Consider the following 18,559-nt stretch of genomic DNA (forward strand, 5'->3'; position numbering starts at 1 on the left):
TTTCAATATAAAGCTGCTGTATGAAATACCACACTGTCCTGCAGCAGATTGATGGCTTCTCCATTGTCTTTAGCTTTTTTGCAGCGTTAGCAAGCTTAAACTTTAAGTACACAGCAGGCAGCCTTTGATGGTTATCCCTCTCATGTCATTAACACCCTGTCTCCTGCTAGCAGTATTAAAATGTTTGGCATTCAATCAGGGTTCATAATAAGAACATCTGGACATGCATAAACAAAGCAACTTGTTATGAGTGACAACATTCCATTATGTACAATTCACAGTGATTATTGTGATAATGATGGGAACATGATATTCTGTTGGGAATGATGATTGTTCTGGGCACATTAAATTCTAAATGGATGGCCAGATGACTTCATAAAATGATATCAATTTAGTTGCTACAAATTCCAAAAATTGAAGTAAGTACAAAATCAGATTATCCAAAATCCTCATTTATCCAAAATTCTTTTGGACCCACATGTGACATCTGTTCGCCTCCGAAAAAATTTGGATAAACGATGACATCTGAAACAATCAGAAATCCTTAGTTATCCAAAACTTTTTCAGAGCCAAACTGACCTCACAGGTTGAAAAGAATTCACCCAACATGAAATTAGAACGACAATTGTCCTCGTTTTAGATAATCACCTCTTTCCATTTCTTCTTTACCTACCCCTATTGACTTTTCACTCCAACTCACCCTCTCAAACTGCGTGCCTCTGTCTCCCAGCTGCAAGGGGTTGGAAGAATCCGTTATCCCGGCGTCATCAAGGAGAGTGGCCTCCCTGGCAGGAGTGGGACCTTGGTGGGGAGGTGTTGGTGATTGTCAGTGGCGGTTGAGAGGGGGAGTGTGCACAGGCAAAGACTGCAACATTGACAGGCTGCAACACTGAGAACTAGGTCGCAAAGCTGGAACAGCCCCTACTGGAATGAGTCCACAGGGAGACAGGAGCCCGCCGACTCGCCAGTGAATGTTCCACCAGCCTGGGAAACCTCCCCGGGGATCGACAGCAGCGGTGGGGACCTGTTGGGGATTGGCGGTTAGGAGGTCTTTGTGATCAGTGGTGGCGTTAGGGACATGTTAGGGATCAGCGACACCCAGCCTTTTTTTTGGTGAAAATTAAATATTGTTTTAATGCTTAAACAGCCTTCCCTTGTTGCTTCTTGTTTTTTAAACATTGATACAAGTGATTTGCTGTGGCTACTGGACTGTTTTTATTTTAAAAATGACCAGTTATCTGAAAAATTTAGTCATCCGAAATAGGTCTGGTCCTGACCATTTCAGATAATTGGAGAGGTACTGTAATTGTTCAATTTGATTATTTTCCTTTTTTTCCCCCAGAGGAATGTGCCCATCACCCAGGTGCCTCTACACTGCACTATATCTCACCACTTTAACCTTAATCTTATGACTCAAAGGAGTTTGGGACTTTGGAAATCATAAGTATAAACATTTGCAAAATTTTTCAGCAATCAAATTGAAAAGCAATGAAGTCATTAATTTAGCACATTGATGGAAGCACTCAAATAGAAATATCAGTACAGAGTTAGTTAGTTTTTAAATGTCAATGTCAAGATTAGCCTGGATATTACAACTTTGCTTAATTATATAACTCCTTGTAAGAAAATCTATTAAAATGTGTCAGAAAATTAAAAAAAAATCTGAATAATGAATAAAGGTTTGTTCTAATTAAAACATTGCACAAATTTCTTTTTCATTACTGACTTTGAGGCTACATGTTTTTACTCTGTCAGCTATTTTAGTTTGTGTTGTGTTGTTTTAGTTTTCAGTTTCCAATTTAAACCTGGAAACATGTTTACACACAAGTGGAACTCCGAATTTGGGTCATAATTTAAGTTAAAAACTGAGCTTTTGGATGGGAGAGTGTGGGTTGACTGATGTCTTGGCATCATTAGCCTATGCCAGATAACTTGCATCACCTCCCAAAAAGATCAGTGCCTATCAAGTGGCGCAGTTTGTCATGGCATCAGTCTGCTGAACCTAATGGGAAGTTCAGCAAGCTCAAAATGGAACGTGTTGCAGCTGTTAGTCAGTGAATAATGGGTAGAGATGTCTCCAATCCATTTCAACAATATGTGTATTGCTTATCAGATATCTTTAGGCATTTAACACGGAAGGACGCAAGTTCATCATTACAGGGTCTCCCTTTCTTACAAAGGTGCGACTTACGATTTTTCAAAGTTACGATGGTACAATAGCGTGACTGTCATTATTTACTTTCATATATTGCGTTAAAGTAAGGTAATTGCAATAAACATTGATAATTCCTCGAAGGTGAATTCTTTGTAGCCTCCTTGGTCAATCACTTTTTTTTAGTTCAGTTAGACTGATACAGCGCTGTCGGAAGAGAGCAGGGCAGTGGGATCAGTGTTGGGACTGATCCAGCACTGTCGGGAGACAGCAGGATTAGTCTGGGGACTGATAAGGTGCTGTCGGGAGAGAGCGGAGCAGTGGGATCAGTGTTGAGAATGATAAAGAGCTGTGGGGCAATGGGATCAGTTTGCAGACTGATACACCACTATCAGTGTTATACAAGGTATAGCTGTATTCTTTTTCAACTTACGATAGTAAGTTATGATTGTAAGTTGAGGAGCACCTGTACCGATCTTTTAAACATTAATTCATCAAACTCCTTTCACAACTCTGACATATCACAAAGCACTTCACACCCAATGAAGTATTTGAAAAAGTCAGTCACTCTTGGGGAGAAAATAAACATAAGAACAACACTCCACAAACAGCAATGACAAAAAAAAAAAAATTTGATTCTGAGTGATAATTATTCTGCAGTGCACCAGTGATATTTCCATTGCTGTTCAATAATAGAGGCAAAAGACTTGGGCAAGCATGCTGCAAATTGAGTCTTGGCTAATCCCACAGCTGATGACTGCAAGTCTCTTTTGCCAGTTGCCTTCAAATAATTTTAGGCAGCTTTTCTGAATCCAACAATCTACAGTAAAACCCTGGAATTCAAGCAAAAAATTATGTGAAATAAATTGGTTAAAAAATACATGTTTAAAATTGGTGTGCCATTAGTCCACTAATCATGCTTTAATATTTCCCAAGCAAAAGCATTTTATCAACCAGATACTTTGGGTTTTCCATTATAATATGATTCCAGAGATTTTTTAAATTCTTTCAAAGAATTTTTAACATCAACCTTTTGCTGCCCATCATGAAATGCCCTTGAACTAGCCAAACCTCCTATGAGGTAAAGGATGCAAACTTCCTTGACTAAAATTACATTAGTGTACAGCTGAAGGATAGTAGCATACAGATCATTTCATAGTCACCGTACTGACAGCAGATTCTTGTTCCAAATTTAATTTTATATTCTGGAGAATTTGAACTATTTTTCAATTCCTTTCTATCTATCAGAAATAGATGGAATGTTTGTAAGAATTTGGTGACTGCTTAGGCAGTCTTCAATATTGCACGGCAACTGGAATATTGCCAGACAAGTTTACAATTTGGTAATAAGCAGATCTCTGTCATTTTCAAGTAATTTTAATATTACGATCTATGAGCCTCCAGAGGGTTTTATTTATGCCCATTTAAAAAAAAAATGAAGCCTGTATTTAAAATTTTTCTGCGTTACAACAGGGAAAGGGCAGGATGGTAAGCCGCAACGTGGTTACAGCGCCAGCAATCAGGAGAGGTTCGAATCCTGCGCTGTCTGTAAGGAGTTTGTACGTTCTCCCAGTGTTCTGCGCAGGTTTCCCCTGAAGGATCCTGTTCCATCCCACCCTTCAAAAAACTTACCGGGGGTGTAGGTCAATCAGGTGTAATTGAGCTGCACTGGTTTGTGATCCGAAAGGGCCTGTACGTTCTGTACGTCTAAATTTTTTTTAAAGATTAAAAATAATTGAATGTGTCATTGTTACAACTGTAAAAGATGCTGGTGATGTCATATCAGGTGTACAGTGGGCAGTCTAGTTGCCCCACTCAAGGAAGGATGTCAATAAGTTGGATGGGGTGCACAAAAGATTCAAAAGGACGTTACTGGGACTGGGAGGCTCGAGTCACAAGGAGAGAAATGATGGGTTGCAGCACAAAAGGCCGATGAGTGACCTTAAGAGCTACACAAAATCATGAGGTGTACAGATAAGGTGAATGATCAATCTTTTCCCAGGGTAGATCAGTCTAAAATGAAGCGGGCATAGGTTTAAGGTGAAAGAGGAACCTGAGAGGCAATTTTTCCCACACACAGGGTTGTGGGGATGTGGAACAGCATGCCAGAGGAAGTGGAAGAAGCAGGTATCATGGCAGTTTTTAAAATATATTTAGATAGGTACAGGAATATTTAGAGGGATATGGACAAACATAAGTATATTGAACTAGCTCAGGTGCGCAACTTGATGTCCCTGGACAAATTTGGCTCGTTGCTGTGTGGTATAACTGTAACAGATTAGAAATGCAAGCAGAGATATTCTGATCATACTTTTAATAGATACAAAGTGACTAATTAGTAAAAATGGAAACACAATCTGGGAATAAATTAACAAAACATTTTTTGTTCACGCTTTTAAAGCATAATAGATTTTTTATAGTTATCAGATTAAATAGAGCACTGAATAAAAATCAATTGTAACTATCAAACTATTTTAATTCTATCGACATCCTGCAAAGATCCAATTGCAATGGAGAGCGTGCAAGGGAGATTCATTAGGTGGTTGAAATAGAAAATGGAGCCAAGAGGCAAGATTGGATGTGCTTTGATTATTGCTTTTGGAATAGAAGAAGCTTAGTGAAGTGGAGCGGAGGATCCGATTTATTGGCAGAGAAGATGTATCACATACAACCCTGAGATTTCTTTTCCTGCCTGCAAGGCAAAGTTACCACTTATTGGAACTGCAAGAAAGAACTGTTCACATCATACTCATCAAACCAAACAGATAACAAATGCAATCAAAGTGACTGTGCAATACAGAGAAAATAATAAATATCAATAAAGTGCAAAACGAAAAGTCCTCAAATGAGTCCCTGATTGAGTTTGTGGTTGTTGGAGGGGGTGGGGGAACACAAGACCTGTTTTCCAAAGGGGTCAAAAGCAATGAAACATAAATTTAAAGCTATTGGAAGAGGAAAGATGACGGTTTTGCTTTTCACTCATAGCATCAGGTAACTGCGGATGGGAGAGAACAAAACTCTTACAACATTCCAAATAAACTTGAATCTGTTCTTAATGAGCAATGTCCTTGGGCAACAAGTTCTGGAAATGGAACGTGACAGGCAATTATTTTTAAACAGCATAGACACACTGGACCATATCGTCCCCTTCTTTGCTGTAAATATTTTATTATTTCCTATTAACAGCTTAAAGTTGATCAAGCGTGCCACTACTCTGCATTGCTTCCCTTCTATGTGCTCCTGGAAGCAATCAGTCATTTGAATTTCCCAGAATATTCAAAAATACTGACGAAGTTACAGTATTACAAGCTCCCATTTCATTTAGTGGCTGTCGCTTTAAGGGCTACTACCGGCTGCGACCATTACAACTGCGAGATAATTTAGTGGCAACAATCTGGTACTGACTCTGCCCAAAAATTGATACTTGCCAGGAAAAGAAAGAACATTTTGTTGCTTTATCCAGGAACACAGGTGGGGAGAGAGACACATGAGTGGGACACTGAAAGGTACAGTAGATTTGATCACCAGCCATCCAAAGAACACAAAGGTGGAATGACTTTGTGTGAAATGGACAATACACCCCCTCCTTCCTTGTCAGTGGAAATAATGAACTATACTGTGATCAAAGAAAAGATCACTTTGACTGACTCATATCTGGGCAAAGGAAGCAGTAGAATCCCTGCATTAGACCGAGACCATTGTGATGGTCATTTTAAATGACCCGTGCCTAGGTTTTGGAAGCATCAAGGTAATCACATTTCATTTCCCCTGTGCAAGGAAAAGGAGAGTTGTGACAACCATTCATATAAAAGGACATTTCTCTAGAAGAAACTCTACAAGGATTCGTGAGTTTTCAGCAGTCCAAATCACTCTGCCTCTCCCATCTCCTTCGTAATTACTTCTGGGCATCAGTTTAAAACCTTGAGTTTCATCACAGGATTTCTCAGACTGAACTGTGAACTGACTTTCCAGAATTATGCCTAAGCTGTAATGGTTTGGGTATTCCACACACACAAATATATTCGCGCATAGTTGGGGGTTAGGTTTAGATAAGTTGTTATATTAGCAGTTGTTAATAAATATAATGTTTAAAAGGAAAAAAAAGTCTCTTGGTAAATTTATATTGCTGCTGGTCGATGACCTAACAGTAATTATAAAAATGCAAATCAGCTGCCTTGCCTGTACAGAGACATTAGTAGCAACCAGTGTAGTACAGGAACTTGAATTTAAATTTGTTGTAATTGATGAACAATTTTGGAGCTTGCTTAGCTTTCGTATTCACTAATAGATATTCTGTGATGATTCACATTCACCTTTGAATAAATCCAATTAAGACTTCAGTTTTTCAAAATTATTGAAGGTGCCTCAAATTGGGTTTGCAATCAGTTAATAAAACTACCAACAAGCTAATATGGAATGGAAATGGAAGAAACACTTCAGAAACACACTTTGCATATCAAACTAATTGCCAGAATATACAGTTTATATCTCAACAGTTAACACAGCAAAACTAAATGGAAATTGTTGAAAGAATTTAGATAAAAAAAATGGTATGCAAATGATGAGTAACAAATAACATTTGAGAATATCAACATGTTGTTTGTTACATAGCTCATAATATATAATTTTATGACCATTGAAGCCATAAGTCTTCCATTTTTTGGAGGAATTTCTGTTTAATAAAATTGATTTTCATTGGATAGCCAGATAAACAGAAGAAATCATTTCACGATTTGCCTTGTATTGAAGCTTTATTAATATTCTCATGGTACTCTGAGGGAAGTGTATTGTTCCTGTGTAATTACTTTCTTACAGTTTAGAAAAAGATGTGAGACTCAATTTAACTTAATATATACTATTACCATATATAATACATGTATGTTAGTCGATACCATGTAAAAGTTGACTCCATTTTTGCACCCAAAATCTCTCATTTTCCATACATCGAGTGTAAAAGTTGACCCCACTATTTTTTGGCCCTGGCCACCTGCCCATCTGAGCTTCTGATGCACCGACTGCAGACTCTCGCCTTGGCCCAGGCCGCCAACCCACCCATTCGCGATCCCGACACCTCAAACACAGACTTACTACCTCGTTCCAGTTACTCACCTGCCCATTCGAGCTCTCAATTCCTCAAACAACGCAAGCACCTATGGCAGTCAACCCCCAAAATTTATACTAAAAATTGGTCCACAAAATTTGACTATTACATGCGTACATATGGTTCTTGAAATATTACACATTTTGTTTTAAATACCCTCTCAATTTTTGACACTCCTTGAATTATATGCTGGATGTAGTGCCATATATAGTGTACCCAGCAAAAATGAAAAGATATTATCTACTCTTCATTATGATAACTGTGTCCAGAATGGATGTTTTCATTAGATGGAAGGCTGGAGTTCAATAGAGAACAAGGAATGCATTGGAAATTTATATGGGGATTGAATATCAATGGTATTTTTGTAATCTTAGGAATACTTGTATAGATGCACAAGGATAGTACACAGTGGCAGAAAAGGGCTTTCATGAAATAGTTTATGTGCCCTGCTATAAATGTAAATAGTTGATCTTTAATTTATTTTAACACTTTTTAATGATCTGTAATATTTTTAACTGCCAAGTCGCCACCTGAAACGATGAACATAAGACTGTCTAAGCCGCAAGATTTTCAGACTGCTTTTCTTGCCCCTCTGCAGTAAAATAATTTGTTTTAAATGATGTAGAAACTTAACACACTTACAACTTCAAATCTACAAGTAGACTTGGCATTTTCGTAACGTCTGTACATCACAGGAGGTGATCCACTTCCACCCACACCTCACCACTGTTGGGGTCCCAAACAAGTGAAGGAACACTTCACCGTGTAAATCTGCAGTGGTTAACTCCTGCATCTGGTGCTCCAGTTGTGACCTCCTCTGCATCGGAGAGACTGGGAGAGTGATTCATTGAGCACCTCGGCTCTGTCCACCGCAGCAGTGGTCACCCATTTCAATTCCCTGCCCCATTCCCATGCTGACATGTCTGTCCATAATCTCATGTACTGCCAGACTGAGAACACCTGCAAATTTGAGGAACACCACCTCATATACTCTCTGGGCCCCTCCAACCAGATGGCATTAACATTGGCTTCTCCGGGGAGGTTCACAGAGCTAAAAACACTGTCTTTCCTACATCAATTTTCACCTTTCCTTTCTCTTGTCTTCCTCTCCATATCCAATTAACAACTTTAGTCTGTTGGTCTAGCTATACTCATCTCCCTACCCAATTTTCCCTTCTCCACCTGCCTCCTTTTTACTCACATCTTGAAGAAGGGCTCAGAAATAAATCATTGGTTTATATATCTTTACCTCACATGGACACTGCAAGATCTGCTTAGTTCTTTCTGCATTTATCCATGTATTACAGTCGCAGCATCTGTAGACTTCCTTGCCCAAGGAGGATAGCCAACATACTGAAGGGGACACACTAACAAACACACACTCTTCCCTCATCCTATCTGTGAGAAGGCTCAAGAGTGGGAAAGTGCTCACCAACAGACTTAAAGATGGCCCATTCCCCATAACCACGGTTGGCATAACCGTTAGCGGAAAGCCTTTATAGCATCAGCAATCGGGACCTGGGTTTGAGCCCTGTGTTGTCTGTAAGGGGTTGATACATTCTCCACGTGTCTGCGTGGGTTTTCCCTGGGGGCTCTGATTTTCTCCAATCAATCAAAACGTACCAGGATTGTGTAGGTTAATTAGGTGCAAATTGGGCACGGCACAAACTCTTGAGCCAAAATGGCCTGTTACCGTGCTGTATGTCTAAATTTAATCAGACAAAAGAAAATGGAACTGCTGATTGATCCCCACAACAGAACAGTCATACAGCCCTTGCTTGGAACTAATTGATTATTCTTTTCGTTGCAACTTTGTAAATTGTGTTCTTTATGGATGATAGAGATAACCTGTTAGATTGCTCACAGAAGGCCCTTCTTACTCTTCTAGTTGTAATGTATCAAATAAACATAGTTCTGGTCACCCCATTACTGAAAAGATGTAATTACACTAGAGGGATGCAGTGGAGATTTGAGGGTATTGCCATGACTGGAACATTTTTGTTTTGAGCAAAGGTTGGATCAGTGATAATTGTTCTCTTTGGAAGTATGGAGATTAAGTGTAAAATTAATCAAGACATTTAAAATTATGCAGGGGTTAGACACACTAATCAATAAGAAATACTTCTTTTTGCAAATGAATAAAAAGCCAGATGGTGTTATTTTTAATATTAATTGGTGGAAGGCGACAAAAATAATTTTCACCTTGGGGGCAGTGGAGATCCAGAATTGAAATGGAAGTGGAGACAATAATGTCCTTCACATTTAAAAATTATTTGAAGAGTTGTAAATTGTTGGGCGATGGACCTCATTCTGGAAGATGGGATTAGACAGAACAGCCTTTTATTTCTCCAACACATGGGCATGTACTTTAAACTTTCTGTGGTTACACATGAGATATTTTTGATGTGAGCTTCAACATTGGATAAAATATTCTTTCCGGAGAAAAATTATTTCAGTTGCAGGACCCTGCTATAAAAGTTCTTTTGTGCATTCTCCCGGGTTCAACTATCAGATTCATAATTACTCAGTTAGGGAAGCAGATATTCTATCTCAAATAATGAACAACGTTTGGGTTTGGGAGAATAACAGACAGCCCACAACCATATTTATTTGACATTTGCTGCCATTCTATGCCTGGCCTGGAGAGGAACTTATGGATGATGGTGTTCTCATAAGTCTGTGCATGCCACAAAAAAGAATGAGTATCCCAAGTGAATGGCTTGTCTCTTTTAAGTCTTTTCATCATTACAAAACATGGGTGTGATGGTATTTGGATGAACACCACTCCATCACTATCCAGACAAAAGGATGCATCAATGTGTACTGTCAGTTATTCACTGAGGCTATTTAACAGCAGCTCAAAAATCACAACAACCTCTACCATCTTGACATACAAGAGACAGAAGTTGCCTTATTACTTCAGGAGCCCAGACTACATTAAAATGCTTATCCTAGTACCTTTCAATGTGTTACAAACTACAAGGCTATAGATTGGGATCAATCTCAGTAGCTCTTCTTCTGCATCACAGGATAAATAACCTCCTTCCCTTCCATGAAGTTCAATAATTAAATGAATAGGAACTTGTTAAAACAATGACTTTTGCTGAGATACCAGATGTATAGGTTTTAAAAAGCTAATTGTTTGCAGAGGTATGCTGTGCGTTAAAGAAATTAATGTTATTAAAGTTCTCTTTCACACTGCAAATTCAGGTCTTATAACCATATAACAATTACAGCATGGAAACAGGGCATCTTGGACCTTCTAGTCCACCCTGAACCAAGTACTCTCTTCTAGTCCCACCTACCTGCACCTTGCCCATAACCCTCCATTCCCCTCCCATCCATATACCTATCCAATTTTTCCTTAAATTACAAAATGGATCCTGCTACCACTACTTCTCCTGGAAGCTCATTCCATGCAGCTACCATTCTCTGAGTGAAGAAATTCCCCCTCATGTTACTTCTAAACTTTTGCCCCTTAACTCATGACCTCTTGTTTCAATCTCTCCTACCCTCAAGGGAAAAAAACCTATCCACATAAACTCTATCTATCACCTTCTTAAATACCTCTATCAAATCCCCTCCAACCTTCTATGATCCAAGGAATAAAGAACGAATCTGCTCAATCTTTCTTTGTAATCTAGATTCTGAAACCCAGGTAACATTTTTGTAAATCTTCTCTGCACTCTTTCTACCTTGTTGATATCCTACCTATAATTTTGTGACCAGAACTGCACATGGTATTCCAAATTTGGCCTCACCAATGCCTTGAACAGTCTCAACATCATCTCCCAACTCCTGTATTCTATACCTTGATTTATAAAGGCCAGCATAGCATACTAAAAGCCTTCTTCACCACACTATCGACATGAGTTCTATCTTCGGGTAATGATGGACCATTATTCCTAGATCTTTCTGCTCCACTCCATTCCTCAATGCCCTCCCGTTTACTACGCATGTCCTGTTGAGATTATTCGGTCCAAAATGAAACACTTCACACTTCTCAGCATTAAACTCCATCTGCCATCTTTCAGCCCACTCTTTTAAGCGGTCCAAATCCTTTCGCAATCTTTGAAAACTTTCTTGATTATCCACAATTCCACCTATTTTAGTATCATCTGCATATATGCTAATCCAATTTACCACCCCATCATCCAGATCATTAATGTAAATAACAAATAACAAGGGACCCAATCAATTTTGATAAAGCCAAGCTTCAGATTGAAAAGTGTCAAAGTATTACCTGGAACAGGATGGACAAGATGACAGCAAACATACTGAAGACAAAATTTCTCTTTAACTAATGATCATAAAAAAAATATTTCCAAACAATTTTAAATGTTTCTCTTTTCACAGATGCTGCTTGACCGGCTGTTTCCAGAATTTTTTCTTTTTATTATTTTTTTAATAATTGTTTTAATATAAACTTTTCTATTGTCCTAAAGCAAATGGTACATAAACACGAGTGCCCCTGTTCTCCTGTATTTTTTTTAAAAATCTTTCCACAAGTGTTTAAAACTTATGCAGAACTACTCAGTATTTTAATTCTTTGTTAACAACACTAAATCTTTGCAGCTTAATTATTTTTTCTTTTAAAATACTGCTCGTTGAGGTAAAGCGGATCTATACTTTCCATAGAACAATTATATAATATCATGTTCCAGCAGCAATGGGAGACACGCATTTTCATTGAAACGAAGAGTAGGCGTATCTACAAACAGCATGTACTTTTCAATGTTTCATTTTCTTTATCTTAATTTTTTTATAACAAAAATCTATTAAAGTGTTTTAGGCAAAATTCCAAGCAATCTTACCCCAGGGGGATGGTGCAGTGCTGGATAATCAGTATGCAGACTCAATTCCCCAGATGTATACGCTACGTTGTTAGCATCAGATTTATCCTCCACTTGCCAGGTATGCCTTTTAACAAGAAAGGGAAGAGGTATGTAAATAAGGAAAAGCAGCAACAGTACAAAATAACACTAAAATAATTTGTCTTGTCTCTTATTTTTAATATTCGACTGGATTTAAGGTGGAAATACATTGGGATTATGAAAACTGTTAAATCCAACAATGGAAGAAACAGTAATGCACTACAAACCCCATTAAGCCTGTTCCTTCTTCATTGAGTAAAAGCACGGAAATACTGGAGGAACTCAACAGTTCTTGCAATGCCCATTAGAGATAAAGATATATTACCAATATTTTGGGACTGAGCCCTTCTTCATACCCTGAGGAAGGGGTCAAGCCCAAAACGTTGGTAATATATCTTTACCTCCTATGAATGCTTTCAGACCTGCAATGTTCCTCCAGCATTTCTGTGTTTTTACTACAATCACAGCGTATACAGACTTTAGTGTTTCTCCCCCTTCTTCAACGAGAGCTTGGCTACCCAAGATAATTCCCCATACCTTGATGATCTTTGGTTAACAAAAGACTATCAGTCTCAGAATTGTGATTGCCATTTCTGGCAGAGAATTCCAAACTTCCTAATTTAATTCTTGGATAACCCAACTCTAATAAATAGTCAAACCTTGGTTCTGGATTCCTAAGGAGACAGAAATATTTTTGTCATTTTATCTATCCTTATTAATTCCTAACTTAATTCTTGGATAACCCAACTCTATTAAATAGTCAAACCTTGGTTCTGGATTCCTAAGGTGACAGAAATATTTTTGTCATTTTATCTATCCTTATTAATTCCACTCAATGGGTTAAAACTAGTCAAAGAAATGCCAGCATTCTTCCATGAAATGAAGTGATAAAGTGGGGATTGAAGTTAGTTATCCTGGGGGTGTTTGCTTGTTGAACCTGCACCAAGTTAAACATAGCCAGGATTAGCAAAGACATCCATTTCAATAGAGAGGAATGGGTGTGAGGGAGAACATTAATAAATTACTTGTTTAGCAAAATATTTGTTTGCTAAAAACTCTTGTGTTTTGTCTTTTTTAATTTTTTTTCTTATTTATTCTTTTAAACCGTGCCTTTTATTTATAAAAAGGATTTGAATGTCTGAGAAATTCAGAAATATTCATAGTTTTTGACAGATTTGACAGCTGACTAAGCAAACAGTATTTATGTTTGGCAACTATGAAACTTTGCTTAGCTGCTCTTGGGCAAAGATTCTGAAACACCTTCCCATATGATGGCATTATTTAGTGGTTAGAGATTATACTGGTATTTAGCAGCAAATGCATACTTAAGCCAAAAGGGGTACTACAGCTCTGGCAGCGTGCTCTGACCCTTTTTTTAAATCTCTCATAAGTTAAATCTGTGATCTCTATTTGTCAACTTCCCGTCCACTCCCTTAACCAATCAATAACACTTAGTATATTTTTTGTTTCTTCTTCCAACTAGTTTTCCACTCCTTTTTAGATTTTCACAATGTGGCTGCCACATATCAACTTCCTTCTTCCTGGTTATTAACATAAACTGTATTGTAAACCATTGCAGTCTCAGCACTGATTCCTGAGGCACCTCACTGTTTAAAAGTTGCCAACCTGAAAATAACTGTTTCATCTCTTCTTGCTACTTGCTGAATGTTAACTAACCTCCCAAGTATGCAAATATCTTGCAACTTGAATAAAGACAAAAATTGCTGTTAAAATGCACCAGGCCAGTCAGCAACTGTGAAACAGTTAATCTTTCTGTCCAGGACAGAAAGGAGAAACAAAGAAAATAAATTGTGTAGGTAGAAGATCTTAACTGCCACTTTAGATTAAAATCTGTGCACCTCCCATCTGCCTCCCTTATTTTTTTCTGCTACATAAGTGAACTTGTTTGCTCTCTTTCTCAGTTTATTTGAGTGTTTCAGATATCCAACATTCGTACTTATTTTTAAAAAAAATTCTGGTAGTTTAACCAGTGATGAGTGCCTTGCTGAAAGCATTCTTAAAATACAAATGCAATACACCCATTTGTCTCACTCTTTCTACATGGGTCCAGATTTCCTCAAACTAATTAATCAATTTGTCAGGTACAATTTCACATTCTTGAAGCCACACTGCGACTGCTTGTTTGAATCAACATTTTCCAAATGGCCTTCTAAATATTCAGTGCTAACATTTTCCAACAATACATGTTGGGCTAATTGGCCTATGCCCACCCAATGTTTGCCTCCCTCTTTTCTTTGAACACGGGTAACACATTAGTAGTTTACCAACCTTCTGGCATTTGAAGTTAAGGACTTTTGAGAGATTATAAGCAATGCATCAATGTCTCAGTAGCAATTTCTTTCAAGATCTTCAGATTCAAGGCATCTTGGCGAAAGGATTTTTCAATCTTTGGCCCCATTAGTTCACTAAAACTCATTCTCTAGCAATGGAAGCAAATTCTTCTGTGGCAACATTCATTATTTGGAACATGCACAGTATTTTGCAACATAAAGATTGACATAAAATATTTGCTTAACTTCACTTCCTTTTTTTTTGTCCCAGCATAAGAAAAATGAAAACAATACATCTGCAACAACTGTAATTTTCTCTGATCTAACAAAATATTAGTGTATTGTCAATTAAGATCATTCTGGGCTTTTTTTTTGAGTTGACAATTACATCTAAATTCTAGTGAAATAAACTTGATAACAACCGAGGAAATCTGAAAAGCAGAGCAGGCAAGTATGTATATGAATGTCCATGTTCTGCAAAATATAAATTTGCTCAATACTTAAACATTGTATTTTCACTTGGGAGGCCGGAGAAAGAAGACTGGCAAATATTATTGATTCCTTACATCATCGGAGAGTTGTGGTCAACTTGACATGCTTCAAGAAGGTGACCAATATACTCTCTAACTGGATTAACGGTGTCCATATTTAAACCAGCTGTATCTCAAAATTGTGCATCTTTGCAAAACATCTGCACAGAAAGCCAATGGCACAGTTACTCATGCTCTTGGAATTTTGCTTCAGACAGCATAATTATTTGGAACTCTGCCCTATGTTTACAAAGTTCAAAAGCACATTTAGGCAGCATTCACTGCATTAGAATAGTTTGACCATTGTCAAGATTTGAGAGGTCAAAATGAGTGTCTACTGCAAGCTTAATATAATTTTCCACAGCCAGCAACTAAATCACTATCATTGGAGATGTGACATGACACAGTTGCTAATGCTAAATGTATTTAGCTCAGTTAAATACATCCAATTGCTTTTTAGTGTATGTGTTTTTCTAATGTTTTAGTTTTCATTCTCACTTTTAAAATAATTGTTTTTAATAGTTTCCATATGCCTTTAAATATCAATTTCAGTGACAGTTATGACAGCTGAGGAGTCAGGGACAAATCCCAACAACTTTTAAAGTTTTCTGAAGTTCTTACTCACAATGGGAGGGGTCCTACACAGCAGGGAAGTAACTGCTGGAAGAAAAGGACCCAGATCCACAATGGAAGAAATAATATGATCTAAATGCAGACAGTTGGTGATCTCAGGATCAGCAGATCTGCCAAAATAACAAGTTGGCTCATGGCATTCCATTCTCCAGAGTTCAAAATCTCCCTTCTTGCTTCCTGCAGCGCTGGTCATAAATTTGAATGCCCAATGATGGATCGTATTTAAAGAGAAAATGTATAATTTTGCTTGCCTTTGAATGGTTTGCAAAAAAAAACACTTTTCACTGTGGTTCGAATCCTGCGCTGTCTATAAGGAGTTAGTACATTTTTCTTGTGTCTGTGTGGGTTTTCCCCAGGGGGTTCCAGTTTCCTCCCACCCTTCAAAACGTACCGGGGTGCAGGTCAATTGTGAGTAATTGGCCGGCATGGACTCGTGGGCCAAAAGGGCCTGTTACCGTGCTGTATGTCTAAATTTAAATTTAAAAAATAATTTAAGTTTGAAATTGACGATCACAGATAAAATTATATTAGAAACTTTGGTGCTAGTGTGCTGTAAGTAGCAGCCTGAGAGAGTTTTGGTCTTTAAGAGTTACAAAATATGCATGAAATGTTTCTGTTTATACATGCAAAAATAAAGAAATCACAATGTTGACTGGTTCAATTGTTAGATTCATAGGAGCTGACAATGAACTGTTCCAAGTTTTTTTTTCACTTTAGACATACAGTGCAGTAACAGGCCCTTTTGGCCCACAAACTCATGCTGCCTTAAGTACACTAGTTTACCCTCAAACCCTGTACATTTGTTTTGGAGAGTGAAAGGAAACCCATGCAGACAATGGGGAGAACACACAAAGTCCTTACAGACAGTGTTGGATTTGAACCTGCATCATTGGTGCTGTAATAGTGTTGTGTTAATCTTTATGCTAACTGTGTTGCACAAGTTTTGTTTTAAAACAATTAAAAACAGCCAGATTTGGCGGCACTACTCCATAAGAAGGCAAAGACTGCACATTGGACTCGATTCCATTAACTTCAATGACTATGTTTCTACACTGTAACATTTAAGCTTGTTTTGTTTTTAACACTTTGTTTGCAATTTTGTTTCTTAATTGGATTATTCTATCTCTTTATTTCCCTTTCTGCATGTGATTCAACATTAAGTTCATGCACTGCCTTAGCTATGATGTGGAGAGCCTATCTTGAGGTTCAGATGGAAAAACTGGATGAGAGCAGAGTTTCCACCCTTTGAATATCTTGACATGCTTAAACAACTGAAAAATAGGATCTTTGCAATAGTTTGGGAGGATTTAATGGTATGAAACATCTTTGGTATTCAAAGACATTTCAAACTTATTAAAATAGAAATTAATACATAGGTTTTAAACATAGCAAATGGAAATACAAAATACTCAAAAGTAATTAAAAACTTTAAACTAATTAAATATAATTTAAAAAAAACCTTTCCTTTCACTCAAATCAATGAGGTTTCACTCACTGTGGTTTCAGAGTGGGCATTCCCTAACAGTTGTGCCAACTAATTCCATCAAGTTTTGGTTCCTGAGAAGTCCAGCAAAGGTTTCCAGTATAAATGTGGCAGTATTTGTTATTCAATTAGTGCATGTTTGAAAGCAGACATAGGAAAGCATGTGGGACTTTCAAATAGGAACATAGGAAGTAGGAACAGGAGTAGGCCAAAAATGGCCCATCGAGCCTGCTCCGCCATTCAATACGATCATGGCTGATCTAATTTATGACCTAACTCCACCTACCTGCCTTCTCCCCATATCCCCTAATTCCTCGAAGTAAATTCCTCTAGAATAAATAAGTGGCTGTTTGCTGGTTGTTTTGATAGGAACTGTCAGCAAAACCTGCCTGAAAGCAGTGACTTCACTTCAAAAATACTTCAATTACCTGTAAGGCACTTTGGGACATTTTATGAAGCAAATAAAATAAAGTAGATGAATGTAAATTTTTTGTCTTTCACTTTAATGTACTGCTCTTTGATAATTCATAGTAATTCTGTAACTAATTGGTTAAGGAGATGCTTGATCTGTACATATTCTGTATGTCCCAAATACAGTAAAATCCCCATTATCCGGAATTCAATCAAGCAGAAACTCAAACAACCAGCAAAATTAAAAAAAAAGAAATAAATAACTAAACAAATAATTTTCAAATAAATAAGACTGGGCTGATGGACCCCGCAGGGGAGGGCTGAGACTTTGTTAGACATGTGCAAGTTTTCCCCAATGAACTGGCAATGCCCTTCAATGCATATGCATTGTTTTCACTGCCACCACTTGTATGGAGGTGACCCAAGTTGTCAGGGTGTGGAAGATGTGCCAAGGGCTTGACCAAGACACCCGAGTCAGAATCGGCGGGATGGGGATAGGATGGGGGGGGGGGGGTGCGAGGGAAAGTGGAGGGAGATGGCAACGATGTTGAAATGTCACTGTCAAGGTTTGGATTTTAAACCCAGCATATACCCTGATTTTGAGGCAACATTTTTAGGTTTTGAGGTTTGTTCTACACACTGGCATACACGGAAAGGTAAAAAACAATACACAAGTTTAAAATTGGCAGCTTGGTTAATATAGTGGCTAGCATCAACCACTGGGGTTCGAATTTAAATTTTGTAAGTTATGGGAATTACCTGATTAAAGTGAACTTTACATAATTATAGACTACAACACTGATTTTTTTTTCAAATTACTTTATATTTTGGACATCATCTTGACTTTCAATTGATGTATTCTTAATGCAGGTGTATTAGTTAGGCATTGAAAGAGTGAGTCTCAGGCAAATGGAATATTCACATATCCGACATCCGTGATTCCTTTAAGTGCCGGATAATGGGGATTCTACTATACATTGTTTTCTACACTGAAATAGTTATAATTCTGACAATTAAAATGTTAAAAATCAAATGCCAAAGACTCACGAAGAGTAAATGTCCAGTAATGGTGGTGTGATGGGCC

General features: G+C 37.8%; 1 protein-coding gene across 2 annotated transcripts in view; it reads right to left on the reverse strand.

Moving 5' to 3' along the window:
* bbox1 (butyrobetaine (gamma), 2-oxoglutarate dioxygenase (gamma-butyrobetaine hydroxylase) 1) overlaps positions 1-18,559 on the reverse strand; it is a 140,770-nt gene that overhangs the window by 35,330 nt on the left and 86,881 nt on the right. For both annotated transcript variants that reach the window (XM_069905301.1, XM_069905291.1), the window contains exon 5: positions 12,068-12,173. In XM_069905301.1, coding sequence (XP_069761402.1) covers positions 12,068-12,173 — 106 coding nt within the window. The remainder of the gene's footprint in view (positions 1-12,067; positions 12,174-18,559) is intronic.

This window comes from Narcine bancroftii, chromosome 1, assembly GCF_036971445.1.
Source record: "Narcine bancroftii isolate sNarBan1 chromosome 1, sNarBan1.hap1, whole genome shotgun sequence".
NCBI classification, from domain to species: Eukaryota; Metazoa; Chordata; class Chondrichthyes; order Torpediniformes; family Narcinidae; genus Narcine; species Narcine bancroftii.